The sequence below is a fragment of the Magnolia sinica genome, chromosome 5 (genome assembly GCF_029962835.1).
Source record: "Magnolia sinica isolate HGM2019 chromosome 5, MsV1, whole genome shotgun sequence".
Taxonomy (NCBI): domain Eukaryota; kingdom Viridiplantae; phylum Streptophyta; class Magnoliopsida; order Magnoliales; family Magnoliaceae; genus Magnolia; species Magnolia sinica.
The window spans coordinates 46,585,157-46,606,138 of NC_080577.1; the positions used below are offsets into that span (position 1 = coordinate 46,585,157).

Below are 20,982 nucleotides of genomic sequence, written 5' to 3' on the forward strand. Positions count from 1 at the left end.
GGTCAGTCAAACCTCAACCATGAAGTAAGGACATTGAAACGTTAGGAACTAGTGACCTTGAAGTATGAGCCTTGAAGTCTTGCAGCTTGAGTCTTGTCTTGTGAGTAGTTCTTGCATTCAAGATTGATCCTTGTACTTGTGAGCTTTGCTTGTTGTGAGCTTAGCTTGTTTATGAATGTTGATCCTTGAGAGAGCTTCACTTATGCAAGTTATATATAACAGTGATTTTGGCACCACAAATTTGACAACAGACAGGGATATAAACTATAACACTTACAATCTCCCCCTTTGTCAAATCAGTAACAAAACACATAACCAAGATAAACATAAAGTAAAACAACCGGTTAAAAAGTTATGAACCAGGTCATATCAACTGGCTTACCTGCAAATCAATATTCAATATTCAACATTCAACATTCAACCAATTTCATTCAACTAGTTCAAACATACTCCCCCTGAGTAACATAACCAATGCTACTCCTCTCACAATCACATCATTAAGAACAAACCATTCTCCCCCTTTTTGTCACAATATGACAAAGGAAACAACAATAAAGGAGAACTAAATAAAGGGATATATGAGAGTAAACATGAGGAGTTATGAGAGTATAGCAAAACAGTGATAGAAATACTCAGCATAGCTTCACATAGAATAAATATCCAGCATAAAATATAGATAGTATCCAACTCAAAATCAGTCAACCAAGTGCTAAGTTATAAAGTTATTACAGACCAGAAGTCTCATATAAACTAGTCAGAACCAGAACCAGATGACGGAGCAGGAATAGAGGGATCAAGTTAGTGCATGCCTTTGTTCAATCGCCTAAGATATTTGCGCATGTACTTGAATTGTAAATCATGAGCAACAAACATGTTTTCCATCTTAAATTTAGATTCTCAACTTTATCCTTTAATGCACTAAGACGAGCATCAACATCAGATGGTTCAAAATCTGGATCATTTGTTGAGTCAGAATCCAGTTCCTCAAAAATGTCATCCATATTAATGTCATCACCAGCTTCTTCATGACCACCACCACCACCACCACCTTGTTCAGGAAGTAGATCCAGCTTCATCTTATTGATATTAGTATTGTTGAAGATCAGATGATGGATTGGTGCCTCATCAACTGGCATATTGACTAACATATGTATAGCCAATACAGTCATTAAATAGGCAAAAGGAATGTCACTATGACCAGGATGGAGTCTAAACTGAAGAATAAAATGACAGATTAAGGATGGTAAACAAATCTGAGTACCATTGGAAATAGCATGGATAACACGAACCATAAACGAAGTCAAGTCAGTTTTATTACCCGAACGAGGATACAGATTAGACACAAGGATTTTGTGGAGAATTCTTTACTTGGGTAACAAATACCTTGCGGGAAGCGCATTCCCTTTTTGTGTCCATTGAACATCCATGTTGCACAAGTCTCTAGTGAGCATGCGTTTTTCAGACATTGAGGGTTTATCAGTTAAGTTATGGATAGGAATACCCTCATCATTCACAGGAATGTCCATAAGAGCTGAAATTAAATGACGATCAATGTCAAAAGGCCCTTCTCTAGTAAATATTTTAAAAGTTAAATTATCCTGTGAGAAAGCACTAATACATGTAAACATAGATTGGGCAATGGACCGGTATGCAGGCCCACCCCAATGTAATAAGTTAACCCAACCTACAGCTTCAAGCATAGGAAGGATGTCAAAAGGTGCAATATGATTAACATCAACAGGATATTCAACAATAACATTACGTAATCTAATGTTCCTAACATAAGATGGATCATCATTGGGAACAAGAAGATGACGCTTAGAGATAATGGTCGATCTGGAGGAAGAAGAAGGACCACGGGAAGTAGTTTTTCTACCTCTAGAAGCCATTTGCAACAAGGATATAAAGGAAATAAGAAGTTGCAAAGGATTAAGAAGTGGGTTTACACAAAACAGATTTTTCAAAATCCAAACCCCAAATCTCAATGAAATCCAAAATACAAAGCTTAAAGCTTGAAAAGTAAACAAACTAGACACAAATCTGTAAGAAAAACGTGATTTGGAACACTAACCTTGAAGAACATGAAAGATGGATTCGACAAGTCGAAGCACGGCTCCTTAGAGAAGAAAAATGAAATGAGGAAGAAAGTAAAAATCCCCAAATTTTAAGTGATTCTCGAGTTCTACGACTAGTCGTGGATATCTACGATCGGTCGAAGGTCGACTAGTCGAGTATACTCACGACTGGTCGAAGAATGTCCAAAAATTCATATTTCTTGCAAATTATACAAAAATTGGAATTCAATCTAGCAAATATATACACTATAATACAAGTAGGCATAAATAATCATTTTAAAATGCATATGCCAAGATCAAATTTCATCTTTTTGAACCTGCTTTTATCGAGAGGTTTTGTGAAAATGTCAGCTCGTTGATCTTTGGTAGGAATATATTCTAGAGATATAACTTTTTCTTCTACTAATTCCCTTATATAATAAAATATAATGTCAATGTGCTTAGTACGAGAATGCTGAATAGGATTTTTTGAAATATTTATCGCACTGGAATTATCACAATGTAATAACATAGAATCATGTTTAATTCCATAATCACTTAGCATTCGTTGCATCCAAACAAGCTGTGTATATGCATTACCAGCTTCGTCTTCAGCTATTGAAAGTGATATAGAATTTTGTTTCTTACTAAACCAGAAAACTAGACAAATTTCAATGTAAAAACAACCACCACCGGTTGATTTTCTATCATCTAGAATACCAGCCCAATCACATCCAGTACCCAGCTAATTGGACACTGGTCTCATGAGGATACCAGAGACCGAGATTTACAGTACTTGCGACATATCTAATAATTCGCTTGACAGCAATCAAGTGAGATTCTTTTGGATCAGATTGATATCTTGCGCAAATACCAACACTTAGAGAAATATCAGGTCTATTAGCAGTTAAATATAACAAACTACCAATCATACTCCGATAAAGTTTTGAGTCAACATTTTTACCATTAGAGTCTTTTGAGAGTTTCCGGGTAGTACTCATAGGAGTATCGAAATTCTTGTCATTCTCAAATCCAAATCTCTTGATTAGATTCAAAGCATACTTAGATTGAGAAATGAATATTCCTTCAGGTTGTTGCTTTACTTGCAATCCAAGGAAATAAGTCAATTCGCCAACCATGCTCATTTCGAACTGTGATTTCATCAAATCTGTAAACTCAGTAGTCAAGTCAGTACAAGTTGATCCATAAATGATATCATCAACATAAATCTGCACCATTAAGATATGATCATTATGTTTTTTAACAAACAGAGTTTTATCAACAGATCCCATTTGAAAATTATGACTTAAAAGAAATTTCGTTAGTTTCTCATACCATGCCCTAGGTGCTTGTTTTAATCCATAAAGTACCTTTTTAAGCCGATACACATAATCAGTATTTTTGGAATCTTTAAAACCCATTGGCTGTTCAACATAGACTTCTTCATGTAAATTGCCATTTAGAAAAGCACTTTTCACATCCATCTGATAGATCTTTATCTTTCTAAAACATGCAATGGATATAAATAGTCTGATAGATTCAAGACGTGCTACTGGTGCAAAAGTTTCATCGAAATCAATCCTTTCAATTTGAGTATAACCTTATACCACTAGTCTAGCCTTGTTTCTAATTATATTTCCACACTCGTCAGACTTATTTTTGAAAATCCATTTTGTTCCAATGATGTGTTTATCTTTAGGTCTTGGTACGAGATACCAAACATCATTTCTTACGAATTGGTTGAGTTCTTCTTGCATCGCAACAATCCAGTTCTCATCAGCAAGAGCTTCTTTTACGTTAGATGGTTCTATTTGGGATGTAAAACATACATAATTACATATATCCTCAAGTTGTCTACGGGTGCGAACATCGGTGAGAGGGTTTTCAAGAATTTGTGGTTAGATGATCTTTAACAGTCCTCAACTCAGAATCAGTCTGATTCGATGAAGTATCGGGTTTATCAATGATTAGTACTTCATCATTATCTGAATTAGAAATTGGCGTGTTTAAGTGATCATCAATGACAACATTAATGGATTCTTGAATCACACCAGTCTTTTTGTTCAGAACCCTATAAGCTCGACTATTTAAGGAATATCATAGAAAAATACCTTCATCACTCTTCGTATCGAATTTTCCCAAATTTTCACGATCACGTAAAATATAGCACTTGCTGCCAAAAACTCGAAAGTATTTAACAGTAGGCTTTTTATTGAACCACAATTCGTAAGCCGTTTTATTATTATCTTTGCTAGTGTAGACTCGGTTAATAATATAGCAAGTTGTGTTGACTGCTTCAGCCCAAAGATTTTTAGAGAGCTTCATGCTATTCAACATAACATTAGCCATTTCTTGAAGCACCCTATTCTTTCTTTCTACAATTCCATTTTGTTGTGGAGTTTTGGGAGCAGAGAATTCATGTAATATTCCTTGGTCGGTACAGAACTTCTCAAAATTGCTATTCTCAAATTCAGATCCATGATCACCACGAATTTTACTGATTTGAGAAGATTTTTCAGTTTGAATCCTTTTGAAAACTTTTCTTACTTCTTCAAAGGTTTCAGATTTATCCCTTAAGAAGACTACCCAAGTGAATCTGGTAAAGTCATCAACTATTACCAGGATATACTTTTTTTCACCACGACTTTCTGTTCTGGTAGGTCCTATCAGATCCATGTGGAGAAGTTCGAGTGGTCTTGATGTGGTATTTGAATTCACCTTTTTGTGTGAGTTCTTTGTTTGTTTGCCTATCTGGCACTCACCACATATTTTATCTAATTTCTGAAGTTTGGGTAAACCTCTTATAAGTTCTCGTTTGCTCAATCTATATAAATTTCGATAATATACATGTCCAAGACGTTTGTGCCATAAATCAGTCTCGTCTGTATGGACCATGTAACATGTTTGATTAGATGAGTTGGATTCGCTAATAATATAGCAATTTTCAGACGTTCTATGTCCAGTTAATATTAGAGAACCCTTATTGTTTAGTATCTCACAGCTTTGATTAGAAAACCGAACATTATGGTTATTATCACATATTTGAGATATACTAAGCAAGTTATGTTTTAAGCCTTCAACATATAAAACATTTTTAAACACAGGAAGATTAAAAAGTTGAACCGTACCTTAGCCTATAATCTTGCAATTGCAACCATCACGAAATGTGACTAAACCATCAGTCATATCTTTCAGATCCGTGAATAAAGCTTTGTCACCTGTCATATGCCTGGAGCATCCACTGTCTAGGTACTACTTTGAATGACTTGTTGCTTTGAAAGCAGTATGAGCAACCAAGCAGGTAACTTTAGGAACCCATTTCATAACTGTTTTGGGTTTAAGAACATAATTGGTCTTCTTTTGTGTATATTTGTAGGAATGACCTATAGAGTTAGATTTTAAGAGCTCCTTGAGTAAATCAACTATCTTTTCAGCTAGTGGATTTCGTTTCTGATTAAAGTTGACATGGCTGCTTCTAAGTTTTTGAAAAATTTATGAATTTTTAGAAAAATCTTGATAAGTACTTTTCCCTTTTGAGTTTAAGGACTCTCCTTTAACAAACATAGGAGGAGTATACTTTTGTTTAGGAGGTAGATTTTTATCATAGCCCAACCCGGATAGATCGCCACATTTTCTTGATCCGGATAAAAGTTTCTCTAACTTTGGATCACCTTGGGCATATTTCCATGTATCCTTTAGACTCAGAAGAGAAGATACTTCAGTTTTAAGTTTCTCAATTTCAGATTTTAAATCAATAATTAGGGACTTTTTGAATTTCAAATCGCATTTTGATTTTTCAAAACAATCTGAAATTTATGATATTTCTAAGACAAGTGATTCAAAACATTTTTTGAGTTTAGAAAACTTTTCTTTTTGAAGTTTAAGTTTGACAGCAATTTTACAACTTTCCTTATATAGGGCATTGTAAGCGTCTTGAAGATCATCTTCATTTTCACATTCACTACTCAGATTTTCTTCACTTGTTGAGTCATTATCTGAAAATGTGAATTTGGCTAGAGTCATAAGAGCTTTAACCTCATTGCCCGACTCAGTTTCAGAATCTTCTGATTCAGAATAACCTTCAGAATCAGATGATTCATCCCATGTAGCCAACATACCCTTCTTCTTGGGTTTGTCCCTTTTAGGACATTTATTTGCTAAGTGCCCATATTCTTGACAGTTGTAACATTGACTATCTTTCAAAGATTTTTGAGATTTGGGTCTAAACTTCTTTTTATCATTTGATTTTTGAAAATCAACCCTTTTCTTACTTTTGAAAATCTTGTAAAATTTCTTAGCTAAAAAAGCCATATCATCTTCTGAATCAAAATTTTCTTCTGAATTACATTTAGAAAATTTTAGTGCGATAGATTTACCTTTAGGAGCTTTAAAGTTTAACTCGTAGGTTTGTAGAGAACCAACTAGTTCTTCTACCCTCATATTATCCGTATCACGAAGTTCCTGGATCGCGGTTACTTTAGAATTGAACCGTTCAGGAAGTGAGCGTAATATTTTTGCACACACTTTACTTTCTGAGATTTTATCGCCAAGACCCCACATTGAGTTTACAATGTCATTTAATCTAGTGTAAAAGTCCATAAACATTTCATTTTCCTCCATATGAATTTCTTCAAATCTGGTTGTGAGGAGTTGGACTTTAGATTTTTTGACAATTGTAGTACCCTCGTTTGTCATTTATAATATATCCCAAGCTTGCTTTGCAGTATCACAGGAAATGATTCTTTTGAAATCATCGGGTGATAGTGTGCAAGTAATTGCATTTAGTGCTTTAGCATTTGCACTACTTTCACTTTTCTGAAGAGTGGTCCATTGGTAATATGGTGTGACTTTCATAGATTTTGAACCATCAACCCCAATAACTTCCATGATAGGAGGTTTCCATTCAGTTGCTGTGGCTTGCCACACACTCTCATCCATTGATTTGAGGAAGATCCTCATTCTGGCTTTCCAATAGGCATAGTTGGAGCCATCAAAGGGTGGAGGCCTAGTGACTGAAAGGCTATCAAAATTTGACATCTTAAATAGCTTAAATCGTTAGCTCAGGAATTAAATCCAAGAATAAAAAAGAGCTATTAGGCTTTGATACCACTTGAAAAGGCCTAGCTATATGTCCTAGAGGGGAGGTGAATAGGACAATGCCAAATAAAACTTATAACAGCGGAATTAAAAAGAATATGATAGCCAAAATAAATCACAATGCAAGAAAGTAAAATAGTCTCAAAATTCAGATCTTGAGAGGTTGATACAAATGTTGTTCTAAGGACAACCTTACACCAAAAACCAGAGTTTATGGTAGGACAACCTTATTTCTAGAAAGATCTTTGTATCAAATCTCAAACCGAAGAGGAATACAGAAATAAATACAAACTGAATTAAAATAAATTGTAATCACAAATGTATTATTCTAGGGACAGCCATACACCATAAAAATGACAGGGCAACCTTGCTGGAACAACTTTTAAAGGAAATTGAATATCAAGCTGATAAAGGAATAGCAGAAAATAAATTCTAAACTATTACAAAATTCTCACAATGCTTGAATTAAATGATTACAACATTCACCACCATACATACATCCCACAAAAGAATAATTAAAGATCAGAAGTATAAATCATTCAACCACAATACAAGGGATTATAGTGGTTTGCCTGTGTGTTCACCAACTGTTAAACAACAGCCACATAGAATGCTACTCCACTCCTAATATCCTCACACAGGGGATATTAGCGTTTACTAACAAAATAGGTTTTCCAAGGTTCACCCAAAACCTTTACAATTGTGTCTTTGTCTGTAGGCTTACACAATTAAAAAACCCCACTTCTGAGTTTTCCTGGCTCTCCTCAGATAACCAATACAACAAGATTTTTCTGACAAATCTTGAAAGAAACTAAAAAAGAAAGGAATTTACAATTAAATGTAAAATACCTGATTATCTCCTTCGTTGTAGCAGCCCGGTAGAACCAAATCAGAGTAGATGATTGAATGTCCAAGTTCAATGTCCAGTACTCAATTACAATGGTTCTAATTCTAATATATTTTAAATTAAACCAAATAGGGCTTGCCTTAATTGATTTTGATTCCAAAGAAAGGGAATAACAATTCCTCTTATCAAATTAGATTGGAATAGCAGAAACAAAATCAATTAAAGAAAGCTAAGGAAAAAGAATATTAAATAAGCACACTTAGCTTAGATGGAGCATAGAATTATCTCTCAGAAGTTCGACGAAGATTGGCTTGAATGGATTAATTAATTCGATGATTTCTTCTGAGATTCGTGCACTATTTATAGGTGAGCAGATCGCGTCTTCGACTGGTCTAGGTAGCTCTTCGACTAGTCGAAGCAATAATAGATATTTGAAAAATCAGGCGCGATAAGCTTTGACCGTTCTACGACTGGTCGAAGGTCTCCTTCGACTGGTCGTAGGTCACCTTCGACTGGTCGAAGAACCTGAAAAACATCGCTGGATTTTGAGTCGAAGATTTTCGACTGGTCGAAGATGTAGTCGACACTGTTCCTTCGACTGGTCGAACAGATTCCTGGACTAGTCGAAGCCTAACAGATTTTATCTGAAATTTGTAACAAACTTACGACTGATCGAGAAATTTCTTAGACTGGTCGAAGCAACTCTAGGACTAGTCGAAGAAGGCGTAGGACTAGTCGAAGAACAGACCAAACTTATGTAAAATAAACATTCGATTTATGTATCCAAAGTGACCTACTTCTAAGGTCAACCTAAGGTCAGTCAAACCTCAACCATGAAGTAAGGACATTGAAACATTAGGAACTAGTGACCTTGAAGTATGAGCCTTGAAGTCTTGCAGCTTGAGTTCTTGCAGCTTGAGTCTTGTCTTGTGAGCACTTCTTGCATTCAAGATTGATCCTTGTACTTGTGAGCTTTGCTTGTTGTGAGCTTAGCTTGTTTATGAATGTTGATCCTTGAGAGAGCTTCACTTATGCAAGTTATATATAACAGTGATTTTGGCACCACAAATTTGACAACAGACAGGGATATAAACTATAACACTTACAATATTGTCGTCCATCTCTACGCGTTAATTTTTCTCGTACACTAGTTAGGTACATGGTTATCTTACTGGTCTGATTTTTGTAAAAGAAATTAAAAAGGTGGGTTCCACATGATGAATAGCCCAAATTTAAAACACGTGTGACATGTTGGCATGCGTGCTGAGAGTCACGTCCTTTGTCTCTCTGCTCAACTCAATTGCCTCACCTCATCTCGTGACAACCGGCAAGATTCGCTTGCATGAGAAACTGAGAGTAATTTGATACTCGCGTTGCGCATGACGCTCGATGCACAGGCACACAGAAATGGTACGCGTGGAATATTTTAACTTGAATTAAACTGACTAAATTGTTCAACCAACTGGTACCAAATTACAGTATAAGAACTGAAGTAGATGAACAATCTACTCTGATTCGTGTTAACCTTTTGTTTAAAATTAGAACCATGGGATATTTTTCATTTTAACCGTCGAATAAATGTCCATCAATCTAATATCTAGATAATCAGATAATACTAGTATTTTATTTCTACATAAAACTAAACTTTCTCTCATATATATGAATGGTTAGTTTGAATTAATTGCAGGCAACATCTGCATTTAATAAGTTATTTTTAATTGACTGTAAATCCTTATCAACCCTGCCAAGAGTATCAGAGTTGTTGATGTAGTTTTCCAGCGGACTCTCCCTGGCTAACTCATCTAAACCTGCACAGAGAAAAACAAGAGACAAAAGAGACCCCGGCTAGTACAGGGGACCCTCCGATGCCTAAGTCAGATCTTTGGGGTCTTTAGTAGGGTAGGATCTCTTTGGAAAAGAGTCACCAATCGAGTATTAGGGTATGCATATGCGTACCTTACATTGGCTGGGGATTCCTTTATTTATAGGGGAAGAAAGACGATGGCCTAAGGAGTCTTCCCTAATACGTTGGAGGCGAATCCATTAAGATCTCGGATCTTTGCGGGATTATCAAGGTTCTCGGGATCTTATCCGATCCCCCGAAGATCTTGGGAGAGATTTTTGGGCCGTTAGAAGGATCTTAGATTATTGGTTTGAGGATAGGTCATTTACTGAGCTTTCCCCAGAACCGGCATCTGCCTTCTCTCAGAGGTCATTTCGAACTATAATCGAGCTCTAGTCAAGCTATGATCAAGCTCTGGTCAAACTTTGGCTGAGCTATGGTCAACCTATATCCGAGCTATGGCCAACCTATAGCCAAGCCATACAATGTGACTCGCGTGTGAGGGAGATGGTAGAGAGACAAAACATTACACGCATTAAAACCATATGTTTACAAGATCCGGTCCATTCATTATCACTCTAGAAACTCTATATTTAGTATAAAAGAATTATTTTAACTATAATAATCTCGGAAGATCAACCGTCAGATAAGTATTATCGATGGTTTATGGTAAAGTTGGTAAAGTTACACCTATGCCCCACCTAGGGATAAAACTTTCTGAATATTTTTGAAATATATTCGCATATAATTCATAACTATACTAACAGATCTGATCTTCCACATGTGTTCTAAATCCAGAAATATAAAGAAGTTTCTTTTTCGACTAACATGCACGAATGTATTAAATTATCATGTTACTGTTTCCCACTTTCTCTACAGGGAGGGACAAACCAATTTCAATTATGCATTTTTACAAAATCTCATGCTTAAATGGGCAGTGGATTAGCTGCAGCCCCGGCCTCACCACCACGGTGAAGTCCTGACCATGGGGCCCACCTTGATAAATGTAGTGTATATCCATGCTGTCTTATTTTATGTTGTGATCCCAAAATTTGGGAAGATCTACCTCTCCGGTAGACCACACCAAAGGAGAAGTGGTCACTGACCATTAAAATTTTCCTGTGGGCTATATAAGTTTTGGATTAAGATGAAGTTTGTTTTTATATTCATACAGATATGTGTGAGCTTATAAATAGGTTGGATGACAAATAAATATTATGTGTGAGCTTATAAATAGGTTAGTTTATAAATAAATATTATGACCGGCCTTAGGAAGTTTTAATGGTGGGGTGTTAAATATTCATTATTTCCTATGATGTGGCCCATTTTAAGAGTTTTATCTACTTCATTTTGAAGTTCATGTGATGAAATGTGATGTATAAACAGATTGACAGCATGGATATACAATAAATACATCAAAGCAGGCCCATGGTCAGCAGCACTATGTTTTGTGAGGTGGGGCTGCACATAAGCTAATTGAGTGGATTGGGTGTTACCTGGGTAACACCTAAGGGGGCATTTGGTGCATGGGTTTAAAGGGGAATTGGTGGGAGTAGGGCTGAAAGTCGGGCGGGTTCAACCTGACCGACCCGTGACCGACCCAACATTGGGTTGGACTCGGGCAGGATTCATTGGGTTTGGTCTCGGGCTTGGGTTATATAAACACCAACCCGATCAAACTTGGGTTGGGCTTGGGTTGAGGTCTCGGGTTGCTCGACCCAACCCGAACCCGATTGATATATAATTGAGTGTGGATTGTCTATGTTGAAGGCATGAGAAATTCCAGTGTCGTCGGGTCTCATTAGTCCACATTATTTCTAATGAGCCAAGCTAACAAGATACGCCGAATTTCTCTCTCCCAAATAGATTGCGTGCTACACAACATGACTTTTAAAGGAGTGGTTGTCCTATATTTTAGCTTGTTTATTTAGGAAAAAATGAAGTTCTTTATGATAAATAATTACATATATAATTAATAAAATCAAAGGAACAAAAAATAAGACATGTATAGGAATATAATAGACTAATGTAGTCACCAAAATATTAGCATGTATCCGCCCGACCGAGACTACTTGGGTTCAGAATTCCCAACCCAAGGTTGGGTTGGGTTGGGTTAGGTTTGAGGTATAGGAACCATGGGTTGGGGTAGGGTTGAGCACCCACCCGACTTTTAGCCCTAGGCGGGAGTGGGTTTTAAGATCCCATGGATCATTGCAAGGCCTTGATTGGGACTCACATCAGGTATGGGTCTTATTTGGAATTGACACCTAGGCAAGGGATTTCCCCAATTTGCTTTGGGTTTCATGTGGGGGTTACTATACCCATTGATTTCTGTGGTGTGGTCTATGTAAACTCTAGATTCATCTAATTTTTAGGCCCATCCTATAAAATGATGTCACAAAAAGAATGGATGGTGTGGATATAATACATACATCATAATGGGGTCCGCATAACTGGGTGACGTCAACTAATTATAGGGCCGTGGTGGTTTGTGGCAATTCCAAATGACGCGGTGTCTGGCTAGTGTCAGGTGGCTAGTGGTCAGTGCTATGTGGACCCCACCATGATGTATGTGTTTTATCCACGCCGTCCATCCGTTTTGAAATATAATTTTAGGGCTTGATCCTAAAAATGAGGTATAGATATAAATCTCAGGTTGACCACACCATGGAAAACAGTAGTGATTGAATTCCACCATTCAAAACCTCCTACGACCAGCTGTAATGGTTATTAGACATCTAACCCATTGATTAGGTCATAAAGACTTGGATGAAGGGAAAAAATATATATAAGCTTGATCCAAAACTTTCATGGCCTCGAGAAGTTTTTAATGGTAGGCGTTCAATCAATACTGTTGAGTCCGCTTGAGATTTGAATCAAACTCATTTTTCGGCTTATACCATAAAACAACCTGGAAGAATGGGTGGACTGCATGGATGAAACACATACATCATGGTGGGGCCCAAACGCATTTGTTGGTAAAATCAGTATCTACATTTCATGTCTTCTCTCCCAAACATAAAATGGGATGGCCTCCAAGCCATGAGATTACACGACAATCCTTGAATGTAATTATTACATTTTGCTAATTCCATCTCACTTAAACCCATCTAATCCCTTGCACCAAACACCCTCCAATGGATGTTTCCCCAACTTGGGGCTCACCTTGATATATGTGCTATATATCCACACTAATGGTCAGTTTTTTCACCTCATTTTAATTTATGATCCAAAAAATGAATCAGATCCGAATATCAAAGTGGACCACTCCACAAGAAACAATGTCCATGCGATACTCACCATAAAAAACTTACTAGGGCCCACCGTAATGTTTATTTTCCATCTAATCTGTTAATAAAGTTAAACAAATCTGGATGAAGGTAAAAACAAATATACCTTAATTCAAAACTTTTGTAACTTATAAGAAGTTTTTAATGGTCAATGGCCATGCTTTTCTGATTTTTGATTTTCTTGAGATTTAGATTTGATTTATTTATGGAAACATGTAATAAAATGAACCGAAAAGACTGGTGGACAGTGAGGATATACAAAAAATACATCAAGGCGAGCCCTACGGTGAGGAAAACACTTGCCGGGGTGTTACCCGGGTAACACGTGATCCGCTCCACGGTCATCTCTTTCTCGCAAAAAAACAAAAACACACGTCTGTAAAATAATATTAATCTACAAGTCGGTCTGAGGGCCCATCTACACGTAGTTTCCAAATCCAATCTGCCCAAAAGGTGAGGCGGTTCGTGTTATTCCGTTTATCGCAAAAATCAGCCTAATGCGAAGTGGGTCACACCACGGGGACATTTGGGATGAGACGCGTACCATCAGAACCTTCTATATTGCGTGTGGGGCCCACAGTGTTTCTATATTCCATCCAATCCATTCAATATATACCTCATCATGGTTGATGTGAGCTCCAAAAATCAACTCATTCTAAAACTTAGGTGAGCCAACCCACGTGATTTTATGTCTTAACTATGATTTGACATATTATGGACCAGCTGAGTTTTGGATCCATCTGATTTTTTTATCTTTTTTCTTTTTGGCTCAGAGTAGAACATTAATGCTCCCATGTGACGGACGGACTGGATGGATGTAATTCATACATCACCGTAGACCCCACTGCCGTTGGATAAGCTTGTCCTAGATTCCCGTCTTTTAAGTAACTACGATAGAAATTACCAATAGATGTTTGCTTCAATACATCGCAAAATACGTGGGGACTTAGCCGTTGGTTTTGCATTTTTAAAATAATCCAGACAGTTTATTTGATAGGCGTCCAATTGGAGGGGAGACCCCCAAAGAAACTATTGGATTGAATACTTACGACCCTTTAATTATTCATGTTAAAAGCAAAAGAGCCAGATTATAAAAGGGCTGGATCATTCAAATTGAGAGCTGTTATTTGTTGAATTTCCACCATAGAAAGTGAGATTAGAGTCATTAGACATAAACGGTTGAAACATGACACGTGTTACAGGGATGTATTGGAGCAGGTAAATCTCTTCTTACTTCACTCACTCACTGCCATACTTGTAACCCTCTCTCCCGTTTCTGAAAAAAACTTCCCAACAACACCCCCCCCCTGTTTTTTTTTTAGACCGCCCGTTTATTAGTACTTTTTTCATACCACAACCCAGCCCACATCTCCTACTTTCGAGAGAGAGATGGCGGGAGGAGGAGAAGGGGGAACGCCGTTAGAGTACACGCCGACGTGGATAGTCGCTGCCGTTTGCTCTGTTATCGTCATGATCTCCCTTGCTCTAGAGCGGATACTTCACTTCCTCGGAAAGGTGTATACACACTGCATTCCGTGTATTTCCCTTTTCTCTCTCTTTATCCCTCTCCCTCTCATATATTCAGCTGCTTCTGTGTATATCCCTTGCAGTACCTGAAAAGAAAGAACCAGAAGCCTCTCTACGAAGCCCTACAGAAAGTGAAAGAAGGTCAGCATTCTCTGTGTGTGTGTGTGTGTGTGTGTGTGTGTGTGTGTGCATTTTCCTTTTAAAAAAAAGAAGCAAAATCTTACATTTTCATCTGAAGGAATCGACGGTTCACATTCGCAGAATTGATGCTCCTGGGGTTCATCTCTCTGCTGCTGACCGTCTTCCAAGGTTTGATCGGTCACATGTGCATCCCTGAGCGGTTTACCCGCCACCTGCTTCCTTGTAAGAGGGGGGAGCTGCACGAGGAGCAGACGTCCCATTACCAATCAGCATTCTTCCACTTCCCCAGTGTTTTAGGCCATGGGAGGCGGCTCCTTGCCGAAGGATCCGGCAGTGGTCATTGCGCGAGGAAGGTAACTTGTAGCGATTCTTTCAAAATTCTAATGATCAGTGTTATAAAATGGTTTGGTACTTTGAAGGCATTTGGTTGCACAATTGACCTAGATTGTGTTAATTAAGTCCGTGTTTGGATGCAAAGTTGAATAATTGCAAGCTTTTGGTTGAATTAAGATGAAATGATTACAGCCACACCAGCTGCCATTTTGTGCTTTGGTGGGGATAACTCAATGATCCGTCTGGATGAAGCATCTAAGTCCAGACCTTAAATTTCATGCCGATGGTATTGGTTGGTTATCCCCCACAAAATGGCAAAACAGCCGCTGATGTGGCCTGCACGATTTCAGTCGTTGTTTATTATCGATATGTCTCTTCCATGTATCGCAAACATGCCCCTAGTGATTTTTTTTTTCTTAATGGTCATAACAACAGTGATTTAAACTTTGCCAAGTCCAAGCTGGAAGTTATGTCATTGGAATTTGCAGACACTGCAATTTGGTATTTTAGCTTTAATGATTGCGAGTTGATTCAATAACCCATCCAAACTCACCTAAGCTGCCTCAAAGTGAAATGCTTAAATTTGGTTTGATACTCTGCCTGGAATTGTGAATTGTGATCGTCTTTGGTGAATGTTGGACCTGAAACAATGGCAATTGTGATAACGTTGGGAGAGAACCAACTTTTCTAATTGGATGAATATTGTGAGTATTCACTTCAATCTTGTTGCAATTTAACCGTCAGTCTAGGTAGTCGATTGTACATCCAAGCACACCTTGGTATTGAGTGCCAATCTGTTTGTTGATAGCTTTTTCCTTTTTCTTTCTCTTTTTTAGGGGAAGGTTCCATTGTTATCTCTAGAAGCATTACATCATTTGCACATCTTCATCTTCGTGCTGGCTATCGTCCATGTGGCTTTCTCTGTTCTGACTATGATTTTGGGAGGAGCAAGGGTAAGTGGGTGGGCTGAACTGTTTTATCTTTTTGTCTATCATCGGTAGTGGTATATGATTACTTAAGAGCATTTTTTCCTCTTTATCGCGATGTAGATACGTCAATGGAAACATTGGGAGGATTCTATTAAGAAAGATAAATATGATCAAGACAAGGGTAATGCTTTTGGATTCTGAAAACTCTTTTGAAGCTGAATTGCTAGACAGCTAAGGAGCTGGAGAGAGCCATCTTTGTTTCTTTTTTGTCTGATTTTTCTTACCAGGTGGCAATATTTGTGCAGTTGTGAATAAGAAGGTGACTCATGTGCATCAGCATGCTTTTATCAGGGACCATTTTCTTGGAATTGGGTTTTGTTCAACCATTCTAAGTTGGCTGGTAAGTTATTTAACCATGGGGTGTAAATTGCCATCCATCCCTATTCTTAAATGGTTCTTCAACATGAATTAAAGAACTTTGCACTGGTGGGTTACTTTGTTCTCCTTGGTAGGAAATAGATCTTTTCTGCCATTGTAAAATCAGGAATACACTAATCCAATGAAAGAAATTGAGAACAGAGGACCTTTGGGGGTTTACTTTTATTCTCTGTTTCTTTAATCAATAAATGTGGGAATGACCAAGAGCCAAAAGGAATATTTATGGAACAAAACGTAGAAGAAAGATTATCCTCGCTAACTCAAACCTGTAGGACGTCATGCATCCTCCAGAATATGGCCTCCACAGCGATACCCTCCCATCAAAACAAAATTTCGAACTGCATCCAGATTTCAAAATGGCTTGATTTATTTCAAACTCCAAATCCATCCTTAAAACAGATTTTCAAGCATCATCAACTTTCAATGCTTTCGTGAGAACATAACATGTATTCTGTGAAGATGCACAAAACGAATTTATCTTTTTCTCCTTTATTGTCTCTCCAGTGTAAGTGATATTGCATATGTATGTGAAGTGTGCTACAAGAATGACTATTTATTTTGCAAAGGAAACAAATAAATTATTGTTAACACGTATAACTAGGTTTGGCGGGTGACTTCATCAAACATGTATATCTAGTGTTTGAGCCCATAGCTTAATGGAGCACGCTCATCACTTCAACCTTGAGGTCTAGGTTTCCAGCGAAGTTACCTTTTTTTTAAAAAAAAGAATAAGAAAAAAAAAGAGAGGTCTCATTGGGTGATGCTTCTACTTGATTGGATTCCTATATCAAAATATCCAACATGAAGCTCTACAATATCATCTTTCCCATAACAAAAGCACTGATGGTGATTGTCAGGCTACTAGCTAGTCATCTCATGTATTTTGTGTTAGAAACAATGGTATGAGAAATATCCTAATAATTCAAAGAGATATGTAATGGCTCACCTATTTAAATGATTGGGAAGGAAATAACCTAGTCATTCGATGAATTTGATTTCTTGCTGGAATGAGGCATGTGCATAGGCACTCTCTTTGAGATAGTCTGCGCCCCCTGGCAGATTCCACTGGTGCAATAGGCTCCCAGTGCGCTATCCCTAGCATAGAATTGCCCAGCTTATGGTTAGCATGCATAGGTTTCCTGAAAACCCAACATCAATACTACCACCAAACCTTCTTCCTACGCCTAGAGAGAAGAAGAAAGAAAACAGAATTTCAAAGAGAAAACAGAGAAGAGAGGTTTTGTTGTTGTTGTGAAAACCCCAAGAGACCACTCCCTTATTTAGAGAGAGAGAGAGAGAGAGAGAGATTCCCCTGTATTGCACAAAATATCACAATGTATTGCTGATATATTGCAATATATCGATACATTGCAATAATTTGCCAAAAAACCTTAATAAAATCCCCCCCTATCACCGATGCTTGTATACATTGCGATATGTAAGTTTTGTCGAAAAATTCCATCATTTCCCAATGTTTCCCTCAAACACCGATACATTCTTCAATACATGCGATATTTCCCATGCGATACTGATATGTTACTGTATCCCAAGGTGCAGTATGTGCATCAATACTGATATTTAAATCACTGGTTTTTATTGTGTTTATGGTTTCCTTTATCCACTATTAACTTCCACTTTTTTAAAAAATAAAAATAAAAAATCCCCTGAACAATTCATTGTGATCTGTCTTAAAATTTAATGTTGATAATGCTTTCAACTGTGTTTTAAGAGCGATCAGCTGTGAACACTTTGCCTTACTAGTGTCATCTTTACATCATAGAATGAGACCATCTGTGCACACTTGTTCAAATTAATTTTTTATACTATGTTCATTATAATATCTAGAACAGCATCAAATTCTTTAAGCAGTTTCCTTCATTTAATAGTATATACCTCTGTGACAAGTTTCATGCCTCATTCTACAGGGCATCAAGATCCTGTTACACTGATAGTTTTATCTGAAGAACATAATGAGTGCTTGCCTATATTCTGCCATTAATTATGATGAAAGCCATGTCTTGTTGTAGTGATATGGTTTATTGTGTTTTCTTCAGCATTCTTTTGCCAAACAATTTTATGCATCTGTGACCAAATCAGATTACATCACACTGCGTCTCGGTTTCATTATGGTGAGCTCTAGGATTCAAATGTTAATAACGTATTGTGACTTCATTAGTTTTCTTATTTTTGGTGCCTTTCTTTGGCTGTCTAATTTTCACTGGAGTTATTTCGGCTTTAGATGCATTGCAGAGGAAACCCAAAATTTGATTTCCACAGGTACATGATACGAGCCCTTGAAGCTGATTTTAAGAAGGTTGTTGGCATAAGGTAATAACTCTGAGATGATCTTCACAAGGTTAATCTTTGGTTTAGCATGTGTTTTGTTAATTTGGCATACTCATCAGCAACTTTAAACCAGAAAGTACATTATCTTATTGCAGTTGGTACCTTTGGATTTTCGTGGTCATTTTCTTGACGCTGAATGTTGAGGGTAAGCTTAATCTCAAGCAACTCCATTGACAAAGTTCATAGATGATTCATCTGGTTGCCATGCTGTTTAGAAGCTGAATATGGGGCTTTTTCTGAGTAAATGTCTATTCATGTTCCTCAATAGTTCCCATTTCCCAAGTGTAAAACATATTATTATTCTATTTTAATTATACAAAAAATAAATAAATCATTGTCCTCCTTCGATGACTTTCTGAGACAGGGTGCTGGGCAGTTTGACTAGACATGCAACTATCCGGCCAGTATAAATGGCCACATTAATGGGGGTCCCATTTTTCTTGACCATTCAATGCTGGCCAAATAAGTTGCTGCATGTGCACAGGTGCTTCACATTGACTTCCCCTAGTTCGTTTCATCAGCAGTGGGGTTAAACCTCACAGAACAACTTCGACGATTGTCTTCAGACACAAACAAATAGTCTATAAATATAATGGAAATGCTGTACCTTGTAGTGATGCTGTTAGCAGAGATTATTTGCAACTCACACTAGCTGTACATTATGAGCAGGTTCCTATATAACACATGACCCAATCTTCTGACCTTAGTCTAGATCTTCTTGAAGAGAGCCAATCACCAATAGCCAGTTGCTTGTCATGCAACCACATCGTTTCCATCAACATGCCACTTATGTAGGAGAGTCATATCATGCAAATGATAGGCCACACCATGAAGATCACCTGGCACAGAAACCAGGCTTATCCACTCATCAGGTGAGCCCCACTGTTGGAATCAATGGACAACCATTGTGGCTCACTGAATGAGTGGATTGGCCTGATTTTCAAGATGGCTGATCTTCGTGGTGGGACTTACTATTTGTGTGGACCAGATCTCCTACATAAGTGGCATGTTCACAGGAATGATGGGGCAGCATTACAAGTTAGCATGTAGCCGGCTGTAGCTCATAATTTGTCCATTTTGAAACAATTGTAAACACAAACTTTTTTTCAAAGATCAAAATTTTATTAGGGCCAAAGGCCAAAGACAAGAAAACAGAAACTGTACAGGAAGAGAAGAAAGAAAAAGAAGAATTAAAAAAGCTAAAACTATACAACCATCAGCCCCCTGGCTGACACAAACCCCAAAAAAGAAACTCCCCTACTAGGGCGCCCAGTCCCTAAACAAAATAAGGACTTTACTGAAGACTCCGGCCTCAGAAATACTCTTATTGTTGAAACACCGGTTGTTCCTCTCTCTCCAGATAGCCCAGAGAACAGCCAGCATCAAGAAACTCCATTTCTTCTATCCAATGAGCCCCCATCTTCACCATGCCACAAATAGAAGAGGTCTCCAACACCTTCCAGTATAACCCAGGAGATACTGGCCAACTGCAAAACCCGGGACCAGATTTTCAATGAAAACTTGCAATGGATGAAGAGGTGGTTGACAAATTCCTCTTGGTTGAGGCAGAGGCAGCAAGCATTGGGTATTATCATGCCTCTTTTCCGGAGGATATCAATAGTTGGAATACAATTTCTCCCTAAAAGCCATCCAAAAGCCAGCACCTTAAGAGGCGCTCCATATGGCCAGATTTTTCCAGTGTGGATAGTGGAACCTGAAATGGAAATGAAGCCAGATGATTATAGAAGGATTTGATTGAGAAGACACCCGAGCTTGCCAAATTCTGGGAGATTGAATCCTCTTCTTCAGAGAAATCCTTTGCAAACAGAAAAGAAGAGACGTAAGATCCATGAATTCATCATCGTAGAGGTTCCTCCTTAATGGAGGAGTCCAAACTCTCAACTCTCTAGAAGTCAAGAAGTAATTTGACACCAGAATGTCCTTAATTGGGTTGAGAAAAGCAAGGGAAGGGAAGGACTCCTTTAAGGGGGATGGCCCACACCAAGGGTCTTCCCAAGGACAAAAGTAATACTAGAGAACACTTTGGAAGAGAGTTTAACAAAACATTTCCCTAAGACGAAGAGCGATAAAGAGAAGAGGGCTTAGTTCTCCAGCCCCCCGACTTGGAGGCCATATT

At 37.7% G+C, this 20,982-nt stretch overlaps 1 protein-coding gene across 3 annotated transcripts in view; it reads left to right on the forward strand.

Moving 5' to 3' along the window:
• The first annotated feature begins 14,455 nt into the window (after positions 1 to 14,455).
• LOC131246013 (MLO-like protein 1) overlaps positions 14,456 to 20,982 on the forward strand; it is a 41,871-nt gene continuing 35,344 nt past the window's right edge. The window contains exons 1-9 of one of the 3 annotated variants that reach the window (XM_058245869.1): positions 14,456 to 14,646; positions 14,742 to 14,799; positions 14,920 to 15,152; positions 15,969 to 16,085; positions 16,182 to 16,242; positions 16,349 to 16,461; positions 18,554 to 18,628; positions 18,739 to 18,827; positions 18,941 to 18,990. In XM_058245869.1, the coding sequence (XP_058101852.1) occupies positions 14,521 to 14,646; positions 14,742 to 14,799; positions 14,920 to 15,152; positions 15,969 to 16,085; positions 16,182 to 16,242; positions 16,349 to 16,461; positions 18,554 to 18,628; positions 18,739 to 18,827; positions 18,941 to 18,990 (922 nt within the window). In that variant the 5' untranslated portion in view covers positions 14,456 to 14,520. The remainder of the gene's footprint in view (positions 14,647 to 14,741; positions 14,800 to 14,919; positions 15,153 to 15,968; positions 16,086 to 16,181; positions 16,243 to 16,348; positions 16,462 to 18,553; positions 18,629 to 18,738; positions 18,828 to 18,940; positions 18,991 to 20,982) is intronic. The other 2 variants (XM_058245867.1, XM_058245868.1) reach the window with 2 other exon arrangements.